This window comes from Sinocyclocheilus anshuiensis, unplaced genomic scaffold (genome assembly GCF_001515605.1).
Source record: "Sinocyclocheilus anshuiensis isolate Anshui unplaced genomic scaffold, SAMN03320099.WGS_v1.1 scaffold250, whole genome shotgun sequence".
Classification (NCBI taxonomy): domain Eukaryota; kingdom Metazoa; phylum Chordata; class Actinopteri; order Cypriniformes; family Cyprinidae; genus Sinocyclocheilus; species Sinocyclocheilus anshuiensis.
This window is the reverse complement of record NW_015547652.1, coordinates 420,870-433,609: the sequence shown is the minus strand read 5'-3', so window position 1 is coordinate 433,609 and position 12,740 is coordinate 420,870. Positions and strand designations below refer to the sequence as shown.

General features: G+C 43.5%; 1 protein-coding gene across 1 annotated transcript in view; it reads right to left on the bottom strand.

Annotated features, from left to right (window-relative positions):
* The window catches only part of pfklb (phosphofructokinase, liver b), a 50,493-nt gene that overhangs the window by 2,600 nt on the left and 35,153 nt on the right, over positions 1-12,740 (bottom strand). Inside the window, exons 14-21 of the mRNA XM_016504195.1 lie at positions 12,219-12,276; positions 11,322-11,416; positions 5,984-6,126; positions 4,186-4,350; positions 3,261-3,322; positions 3,029-3,140; positions 2,807-2,906; positions 470-575 (exon numbers count right to left, since the gene is read on the bottom strand). Coding sequence (XP_016359681.1) covers positions 470-575; positions 2,807-2,906; positions 3,029-3,140; positions 3,261-3,322; positions 4,186-4,350; positions 5,984-6,126; positions 11,322-11,416; positions 12,219-12,276 — 841 coding nt within the window. The remainder of the gene's footprint in view (positions 1-469; positions 576-2,806; positions 2,907-3,028; positions 3,141-3,260; positions 3,323-4,185; positions 4,351-5,983; positions 6,127-11,321; positions 11,417-12,218; positions 12,277-12,740) is intronic.

The following is a 12,740-nucleotide window of genomic DNA, read 5'->3' as shown; positions in this document are numbered from 1 at the left end:
TTGTTGGTTATTGCTACAAATATACCCCAGCGACTTAAGACTGCTTTTGTGCTGCAGGGTCACATATGTCCAAAAAAACTAATTTTTCACACACAAAAAAAAACGTTTTTAACATCTTGTTGCAACATTTTACAAAATCAAGATTGAATATATTTGGTCTAAATCCCATGTTATAAAAGATGAAGTGCTATGCAGGTTATTTAAGACAATATTGGCTGATTAGACGGCAATGCTGAGCTAAAATGCTAAATGTTTGCCCTCTCTCTCTCTCTTCTTCACCGTTCACACATCTCTGACCTCAAATATTACTCTTTTAGAAGACTAAAATTACCCTTTTAAATTAGATGACTAACTTTTTAAGACTAGTCTAAACAGTTTATGCAACCGGCCCCAGTTTTTTATTTACCCTTGCTCCCGGATGACGTTCATTATTCATGAGGTGAGATATATTTAGTCACGTGACTCTTACTCAAACTCGGTGTGCGCTTTGAGTTCGGTGACGGGACTGAACGACATCACTTTCTTCTTCATGCCGATCACGCAAGCCGTATCTGGAGCGTTCGCAAACACACGGCCTGCGATTCACAAGCAAACAGATCTTCACTCATCATCACTCATATTAATAATATCGAATCCATTCATTTAAATGCATTTGAAATTAAGGTTTTATCAATAAGGAACATTTTTCTATTGTTACAGTTATTCAGAAAACATATAATAATAAATATCATCAGGGTTCTAAGATTCATTCTGAAGTGATTCACCAAAAAGAATAGACTCTTTTCTATTGCTTATGAGTAAAACTTGTGAGCATGTGATTGACTATAGAAATGCACACACAAAAAATCCCTATTTTACCCTTTCATAGTATTTAAAATACAGTTCCCTCGATCTGTCGAGGTCTATCACTATCCCGGGTCCCTGTAAGGAGAATAATGATTATCGTCCAGTGGCATTTACTTCAGTAGTAATGAAGTCTTTTGAGAAAATTATGATTAACTTTGTAAAAACAGAGGTCAGCTGTCTTTCAGACCCATTTCAATTTGCATAAAGGAGCAATAGAAGTACAGATGATGCTGTTATAGCCATGACACATTTCATAAATAGGCATCTAGAGGATTCTAGCTCGTATGCACGTCTTTTATTTGTAGATTTTAGCTCAGATTTTAATATGCTGCAGCCGTATCGTTTAATTGTGAGGTTGAATGATTTTAAAGTTCACCCTTTTATTATAAAATGGTAATATTATTTTTTATCCAATCGCATACAGCAGGTCAATGTTAATGGAACACTGTCTGAATCCAGAATTTTGAGCACAGGTGCCCCTCAAGGCTCTGTCAGCTCACCGGTTTTGTTTTGTTGTTGTTTGCATACGGATGAGTGTAGAAGGTGTTATTCTAATAATTACATCATTAAATTCTCAGATGACACTGCAATCTTAAGTTCATTGAAAAAGAACGGGGACTTGTCTGAATATTTTTCAGATTGGAAGGTTTGTGAATTGGTGTGAGGACAACCACCTAGCTCTGAATGTCAATAAGACAAAGGAGTTGGTGATCACAGGCACAATCAAACCATCATATAAATATCTTGGTGTCTTTTTTGATAATTCACTGACATGGAATATCCATGTAGATAATCTTTGTGGTAGGTTACAACAAAAGTTGCACTTTTTACGTCGTCTGAGAATTCATGGTGTTGATCAAAATTTTATGATAATCTTCTATCAGGCAGTCCTTGAGTTTAATCAGGTACAGCATCACAGTCCGGTCTGGTAATCTGAACTAAACTGTTCCGGATGATTCACGCTGCTTGGAAAATGATTGGAGTTAAAGAACAGACATCGTTGCAGACTATTTATGAACAGGCCACTTTAAGACAAGCTAATAAGATTGTCTGAGATCCATCCCATGTCTGAGTTGTTGCCCTCTGGGAGGAGGTTTAGAGGTCCTCGTTGCAGATTGAATAGATTTAAAAACTCATTCATTCCTGTGTCTATAAAGCTGTTAAACAGTGGCAGTATGGAGCTGTAATTTGCTGTAATTAAGTGTTTTTGTTGTTGTTTTTTTAAATACAGTATCAGGTTTGTTTATGTATATATTTATCTATTTGTTTACTTATTGCTGTGTTATTGTTTGTTGCTATTGTCTGTATTTGTTGATAATTGTGAGTTGACGGCAGCATGCGTGATGGGCCCAAGACAAACGTCCCCACATGTGGGACAATAAAGTTTACCTTACCTTACCTAGTAGTAGATTTATTTTTTAATACATCTATTTAGATTTAATTTATATTTATTTCAATCTTTGTAATTTTTATTAATTAAAAAAAAGTCTAGCTTTCATTTATATATATTTTTCAGTTTTAGTTCATTTGTTATGTGGTTTTATCATTTGTAATAATTTTGAAAAAAATTTGTTATTTATTTCAGTTTTACTTCTAGTAATCTTATGCGCTTTTATAATTTTTATCCTTTTTTATATTTCTATTTAGCTTTCATTTATATTAATTTCAGTTTTAGTACTTTTATAATGTAATTTTATCATTTTTATAACTTTTTAAAAATTCTATTTAGCTTTCATTTTATATTTATTTCAGTTTTAGCTTTAGTCATTTTTGTTCCTAAACTTGTTTTATATATTAGTTACTTGCCAAGGTAACATTCCTAGTTTTTGTTTAAGTTTGTTTTTAATTGAATATTTACATTTTTTCCTATTTAATTTCTGCTTTATTTCAGTTAACAAAAAGGATTTGTAATGGTTTTAGTTGTAGTTGACAGTAACACTGGTGTGAATGTGTGTCTCACCCTGTCTGTATGTGTTGTTCATCTTCTCTGTGAGCCACAGAACTGACTTCACTCCCAGTTTAGTGCCAAAATTCCTGTCGAATGGAGTGGGAACGCCGCCCTAAACACAAAACAACACGAAAACAAGGACTCAAATTCATCAAACCAACAACATGATGATTCCACCGGAAGCGTCTGATTGGTCGGGACGCTGGTCACATGATCACTAGACCGGCGTCTCACCTGCTGCAGGTGACCCAGAACATTGACCCTGCAGTCGAAGACGCCTTTGCCCTCGGCGGAGTAGAGATTGTGGATGAAATCAGTGGTGTAGTGCTTGTGACACTTCTCATTCCTGCAGAGAAGACGAATGAAGACAACTTTCAGTGAATCGCAGCAAAATAAAGGACAGAAGAGAATAATCAAGACTCATTATTACACACACTGCAGCATCAGGTGTCATGTGATGCTTTACCTCAACACTAGTCCTCTCTGAATATCATTCTTCATTTTCTCTGTCAGATGCTCCACGTTTGTCTGAGAGGAAACAGTGAGAACTGGTTAAAAGCTCTGAATTTCTAAAACATTTGATATGCTGAACTTGATCAAAACCACTTAAAGCACATTTAAACAGCAATAAAATGACATGAACAAACATTATGAATACAATTCAAACATCTAAAGAATCTGGAAGGGGTTAAAATGATAATATACACTACAGGTCAGAAGTTTGGAATAATTATGGTTATTAATTAAGTCTCTTCTGCTCAGCAAGGCTGCATTTATTTGATCAAAAATACTGCAAAATTGTAAAATAATATTGTAATTTACAACAGCTGTTTTCTATGTGAATATCTGTTAAACTGTAATTTATTTCTGTGATCAAAGCGGAATTTTTAGCATCATTACTCCAGTCTTCAATGTCACACGATCCTTCAGAAATCATTGATTTTTTCTAAAGAAATTAATACTTTTATTAATCTGTGATGCATTAAATTGATCAAAAGTGACGGTAAAAACATTTAGAATGTTACGAAAGTTGTCTATTTCAAATAAATGCTGTTCTTTTGAACTTTCTATTCATCTGTGAATCCTGAAAAATTTAATGCATCACGGCTTCCACAAAAATACTGTGCAGCACAACTGTTTTCAACATTGATAATAATCAGAAATGTTTCTTGAGCATCAAATCAGCATATTAGAATGATTTCATCAAGATCATGTGACACTGAAGACTGGAGTAATGATGCTGAAAATACAGCTTTGAGCACAGAAATAAATTACAGTTTAACAGATTCACATAGAAAATAGCTGTTTTAAATTACAATATTATTTCACAATTTTTACAGTATTTTTGATGCAGCCTTGCTGAGCAGAAGAGACAGGGATTGTGATCTTGCCTCCAGCTCGTGGATGTTGAACGGCTCCTCAAAGATGTAGACGGCGTCTGCTCCCACGGCGATGCCGGTGGTGGTTGCTAGGTAACCGCAGTATCCGCCCATGGTCTCCACGATGAAGACGCGGCGTTTGGTTCCAGATGCAGACTGCTTGATTTTATCACAGCTCTGAGCAAACAGACAGAGAGAAAGCTGATTTCAGACTAGGGATGTAATGAATACTGGTTTGATGATAAATCATGATAAAATTCCCCACAGTTAGTATTACCGTTTCATATTTTAATTATCATTAAAACCGTATTTGATTACCGTCCAGCATAAAGCACAGTTTTAAGTAACAGTCTCAGGAGCGCACAGCAGCAGAGGAGTTTCGTTTTGAGTGAAAACACAGAGGAAAAGCTGGGAGGTTTTAAAAGAGTGCTAAGGGAATTATACAAAAGTCGCTTTGGATAAAAGCATCTGCTAAATGACTACATGTAAATGTAAACTAATTCTGGCAGGTTCTGACCGTCTTCAGAACAGATTCAATGGCATTTTGTGAAAAGTGGTGGAAGTCGTGGCCTAATGGTCAGAGAGTCGGACTTGTAACCCAAAGGTTGTGGGTTCGAGTCTCGTACCGGCAGGGATTGTGGGTGGGGGGAGTGAATGTACAGCGCTCTCTCCCACCTTCAATACCACGACTGAGGTGCCCTTGAGCAAGGCACCGAACCCCCAACTGCTCCCCGGGCGCCGCAGCATAAATGGCTGCCCACTGCTCCGGGTGTGTGTTCACGGTGTGTGTGTGTTCACTGCTGTGTGTGTGCACTTTGGATGGGTTAAATGCAGAGCACTAATTCTGAGTATGGGTCACCATACTTGGCCACATGTCACGTCACATTTTGTTTTCATCTTCACTCCATGTAAAACCTAATAAAGTAGTGTTTTAATCACAATGCTGCTTTGTGCAGCAGATTAAGGGAGATCAGAGAGTGGAGTTACAGAGACTTATATTTATATTCAGCTTGTGTGCAGCAGTTTCTGTCTGGCCAAAAAACGGACCGAATTTTCATGCCCTGCTGTAAATTTTGACCGGTTGATGAAAAACAAGCGCATGTGGATTCTACACATTTAAACAATTCAGATAAGTTATCTAGAATTATTTATGGAGCAGATAAAATACCTATAATCATTTATTAATCAATTATCATTTTCACTTAATCCTTTTCTTTATTTAAAGGCTGAAATGTGAGGTTTACCTCTTTATGAAACTTTTTCAAAGTTTTATTTAAACACTTTGAACATGCTATTAGAAAAACTGTTGTCAGTCATGTTGTCATTTAAAGACACAATATGTAATTTTCACCGCTAGAGGGCGCGTATTCAAAACAAACAAAGAGACAAAGGCGTAGTTTGATGACCCGTGACTGAGTGTGGAATCATGGGAGTTGTGGTCTCCATCCGCACAGCCGATGCAATCCGACGGGGCTCGGGCAGAAATCATCACAAGTCAGCAAAATATATAACACTGTTCTAGTGGTTTTTGGATATTTTAATAAAAAAATCTTACATATTGTGCCTTTAATATCTGGACATCATTGGCAATGTTACTGTTTTAGTGTTTATGCAAACACAAAGTAATTTTATTTATTGTTTGTTGATTTTAAATATGAAACTTGGTGAAGTGATTTATGTGTCAGAAGTTTTTGAAAATTTCCAGCACATTTTAACAATATACAGGACACTATAACCGTGATAAGAAATTTTCATACCATTACATCCCTATTTCAGACTCAGGACTGACCTGTGATCAGCCGTATCTCACCTCCATGGCGGCGTTCACGGCTGTGTCTGCTCCCAAACTGAAGTCTGTGCCCGGCACGTTGTTGCTGATGGTGGCGGGAACCACACACATAGCGATACACAGTTCATCATAGCGGCCTCGAGCCTCAACCAGCTGCAGAACTCCTCACACACACGCTCACACAGAGACACACACACACACACACTCACACAGAGACACACACACGCACTCACACAAAGACACTCACACACACTCACACAGAGACTCACACACACAGACACACACACACACACTCACACAGAGACACACACACGCTCACACAGAGACACACACACGCTCACACAGAGACACACACACGCTCACACAGAGACACACACACGCTCACACAGAGACACACACACGCTCACACAGAGACACACACACGCTCACACAGAGACACACACACGCTCACACAGAGACACACACACGCTCACACAGAGACACACACACGCTCACACAGAGACACACACACGCTCACACAGAGACACACACACGCTCACACAGAGACACACACACGCTCACACAGAGACACACACACGCTCACACAGAGACACACACACGCTCACACAGAGACACACACACGCTCACACAGAGACACACACACGCTCACACAGAGACACACACACGCTCACACAGAGACACACACACGCTCACACAGAGACACACACACGCTCACACAGAGACACACACACGCTCACACAGAGACACACACACGCTCACACAGAGACACACACACGCTCACACAGAGACACACACACGCTCACACAGAGACACACACACGCTCACACAGAGACACACACACGCTCACACAGAGACACACACACGCTCACACAGAGACACACACACGCTCACACAGAGACACACACACGCTCACACAGAGACACACACACGCTCACACAGAGACACACACACGCTCACACAGAGACACACACACGCTCACACAGAGACACACACACGCTCACACAGAGACACACACACGCTCACACAGAGACACACACACGCTCACACAGAGACACACACACGCTCACACAGAGACACACACACGCTCACACAGAGACACACACACGCTCACACAGAGACACACACACGCTCACACAGAGACACACACACGCTCACACAGAGACACACACACGCTCACACAGAGACACACACACGCTCACACAGAGACACACACACGCTCACACAGAGACACACACACGCTCACACAGAGACACACACACGCTCACACAGAGACACACACACGCTCACACAGAGACACACACACGCTCACACAGAGACACACACACGCTCACACAGAGACACACACACGCTCACACAGAGACACACACACGCTCACACAGAGACACACACACGCTCACACAGAGACACACACACGCTCACACAGAGACACACACACGCTCACACAGAGACACACACACGCTCACACAGAGACACACACACGCTCACACAGAGACACACACACGCTCACACAGAGACACACACACGCTCACACAGAGACACACACACGCTCACACAGAGACACACACACGCTCACACAGAGACACACACACGCTCACACAGAGACACACACACGCTCACACAGAGACACACACACGCTCACACAGAGACACACACACGCTCACACAGAGACACACACACGCTCACACAGAGACACACACACGCTCACACAGAGACACACACACGCTCACACAGAGACACACACACGCTCACACAGAGACACACACACGCTCACACAGAGACACACACACGCTCACACAGAGACACACACACGCTCACACAGAGACACACACACGCTCACACAGAGACACACACACGCTCACACAGAGACACACACACGCTCACACAGAGACACACACACGCTCACACAGAGACACACACACGCTCACACAGAGACACACACACGCTCACACAGAGACACACACACGCTCACACAGAGACACACACACGCTCACACAGAGACACACACACGCTCACACAGAGACACACACACGCTCACACAGAGACACACACACGCTCACACAGAGACACACACACGCTCACACAGAGACACACACACGCTCACACAGAGACACACACACGCTCACACAGAGACACACACACGCTCACACAGAGACACACACACGCTCACACAGAGACACACACACGCTCACACAGAGACACACACACGCTCACACAGAGACACACACACGCTCACACAGAGACACACACACGCTCACACAGAGACACACACACGCTCACACAGAGACACACACACGCTCACACAGAGACACACACACGCTCACACAGAGACACACACACGCTCACACAGAGACACACACACGCTCACACAGAGACACACACACGCTCACACAGAGACACACACACGCTCACACAGAGACACACACACGCTCACACAGAGACACACACACGCTCACACAGAGACACACACACGCTCACACAGAGACACACACACGCTCACACAGAGACACACACACGCTCACACAGAGACACACACACGCTCACACAGAGACACACACACGCTCACACAGAGACACACACACGCTCACACAGAGACACACACACGCTCACACAGAGACACACACACGCTCACACAGAGACACACACACGCTCACACAGAGACACACACACGCTCACACAGAGACACACACACGCTCACACAGAGACACACACACGCTCACACAGAGACACACACACGCTCACACAGAGACACACACACGCTCACACAGAGACACACACACGCTCACACAGAGACACACACACGCTCACACAGAGACACACACACGCTCACACAGAGACACACACACGCTCACACAGAGACACACACACGCTCACACAGAGACACACACACGCTCACACAGAGACACACACACGCTCACACAGAGACACACACACGCTCACACAGAGACACACACACGCTCACACAGAGACACACACACGCTCACACAGAGACACACACACGCTCACACAGAGACACACACACGCTCACACAGAGACACACACACGCTCACACAGAGACACACACACGCTCACACAGAGACACACACACGCTCACACAGAGACACACACACGCTCACACAGAGACACACACACGCTCACACAGAGACACACACACGCTCACACAGAGACACACACACGCTCACACAGAGACACACACACGCTCACACAGAGACACACACACGCTCACACAGAGACACACACACGCTCACACAGAGACACACACACGCTCACACAGAGACACACACACGCTCACACAGAGACACACACACGCTCACACAGAGACACACACACGCTCACACAGAGACACACACACGCTCACACAGAGACACACACACGCTCACACAGAGACACACACACGCTCACACAGAGACACACACACGCTCACACAGAGACACACACACGCTCACACAGAGACACACACACGCTCACACAGAGACACACACACGCTCACACAGAGACACACACACGCTCACACAGAGACACACACACGCTCACACAGAGACACACACACGCTCACACAGAGACACACACACGCTCACACAGAGACACACACACGCTCACACAGAGACACACACACGCTCACACAGAGACACACACACGCTCACACAGAGACACACACACGCTCACACAGAGACACACACACGCTCACACAGAGACACACACACGCTCACACAGAGACACACACACGCTCACACAGAGACACACACACGCTCACACAGAGACACACACACGCTCACACAGAGACACACACACGCTCACACAGAGACACACACACGCTCACACAGAGACACACACACGCTCACACAGAGACACACACACGCTCACACAGAGACACACACACGCTCACACAGAGACACACACACGCTCACACAGAGACACACACACGCTCACACAGAGACACACACACGCTCACACAGAGACACACACACGCTCACACAGAGACACACACACGCTCACACAGAGACACACACACGCTCACACAGAGACACACACACGCTCACACAGAGACACACACACGCTCACACAGAGACACACACACGCTCACACAGAGACACACACACGCTCACACAGAGACACACACACGCTCACACAGAGACACACACACGCTCACACAGAGACACACACACGCTCACACAGAGACACACACACGCTCACACAGAGACACACACACGCTCACACAGAGACACACACACGCTCACACAGAGACACACACACGCTCACACAGAGACACACACACGCTCACACAGAGACACACACACGCTCACACAGAGACACACACACGCTCACACAGAGACACACACACGCTCACACAGAGACACACACACGCTCACACAGAGACACACACACGCTCACACAGAGACACACACACGCTCACACAGAGACACACACACGCTCACACAGAGACACACACACGCTCACACAGAGACACACACACGCTCACACAGAGACACACACACGCTCACACAGAGACACACACACGCTCACACAGAGACACACACACGCTCACACAGAGACACACACACGCTCACACAGAGACACACACACGCTCACACAGAGACACACACACGCTCACACAGAGACACACACACGCTCACACAGAGACACACACACGCTCACACAGAGACACACACACGCTCACACAGAGACACACACACGCTCACACAGAGACACACACACGCTCACACAGAGACACACACACGCTCACACAGAGACACACACACGCTCACACAGAGACACACACACGCTCACACAGAGACACACACACGCTCACACAGAGACACACACACGCTCACACAGAGACACACACACGCTCACACAGAGACACACACACGCTCACACAGAGACACACACACGCTCACACAGAGACACACACACGCTCACACAGAGACACACACACGCTCACACAGAGACACACACACGCTCACACAGAGACACACACACGCTCACACAGAGACACACACACGCTCACACAGAGACACACACACGCTCACACAGAGACACACACACGCTCACACAGAGACACACACACGCTCACACAGAGACACACACACGCTCACACAGAGACACACACACGCTCACACAGAGACACACACACGCACTCACACAAAGACACTCACACACACTCACACAGAGACACTCACACACACACACACACACACACACACACACTGAGACACACACACGCTCACACAGAGACACACACACACACACACTCACACAGAGACACACACACACACACACACACACACACACACACACACACACACACACACAGAGACACACACACACACACAGAGACACACACTCTCACACACTCACACACTTCGTACCTCAAATCCACCAATCACCAGCAGCGACTGGATGTTGTATTTGCAGATATTGGCCACGATGTTCTCCATGCAGGAGTTGGGAAGAGTTCTGAACAAATATAAACACACAAATGAACGCATTAATACATTCATAATAAATTAATTAAAGCAATTCCAACCATTGAGAAAAGTCTGTTTAAGAGCTGTTTAAAGACAACATGAAACAACATTTTATTTTAATATGAAAAATTACAATATATATCATATAATTAAATGAATGAAAAATAAATAAATTGTTCTAAATAAATAATTTTAGTATCATTGATACTATTATAGTTTTTATTAACATTTTGAATCAGTTTTTATTTTTATATTTTCTATTTTCATTTTAATTTTTGTTAAAGTTTTAGTAATTTTGTTGTGTTGTAATTTTTTGTGTTTTTTATAGGTTTTTTATTTTTACTACAGTTTTAGTTATTTGAGTACATCAAGTTAAAAATAAATGAAAATGAGAAATGTTGCCTTGTCAACCACCTGAAATATTTTTTATTTCAGTTAACATTTATTTTATTCCAAGTAGGTTTTAATTTTAGTTTCACTTAACTATAATAACTCTGTTAATAAACAAATAAATAGCAATGCAAACCATTGAGAAAAGTAAAAAAAGAATAATTTAGAAGTAACTATTCTGTGGATTGCAACAGTATTCATTTGAAGACTCCCTGCTTCATGTTTTAACGATGAAACAGTTTCCAGTCAAGAGCATTTGATTTCTTCAAACTGAAAGTGAAAGTGTAGCATGAAGCAATGAAATCTCAGCCAATCAGAGTGTGTGTGTTATTTAATATGCAGATATGGGGAGCGAGAGGGACCAATGAGATTGTACTGTGGGCGGGACTTATCTGACTGACAGAACAGACACAGAAACCAAGCAACTTATGAAACATCTTGCAGCCTGTGGCTTGTTGTCTGATCAGAACACAAACATCATGGTGGATGAAGTGTTACGTGTTGCTCGAGGCTCAAGATGTTCAGTCTGGTTAAAGGCGGGCGTACACGGTGCGATTCTGAAGGTCGGAACATCGTGAGCTCTGGCACGTCACGATTGAGTTTATCCGAAAATGGTAAGGAGGCAGTCACACATGACACGAATTTACTACGATTTTACAAACTCTGACGAAAGCATTACATTTCGCGCCATTCATAAAAATATGGATTCTGAGGACAAAATAGTTTTCTTTGTGGCAGGCGGCTTGTGACGTCCAAAAAAAAAAAAAAAACGAAGACAAAGTACATGGCAAAGAGAATGGCTGAAAAGCAGAGAAAAGCATGGACTTTCTGTTCTTCATAAAGAACTCGAGGGAGCAGGCCACTTCTGAATTTCTGCTCGTTTTGCCGGAAATACAACAGGCATATTCATTCATAAAGCTGAA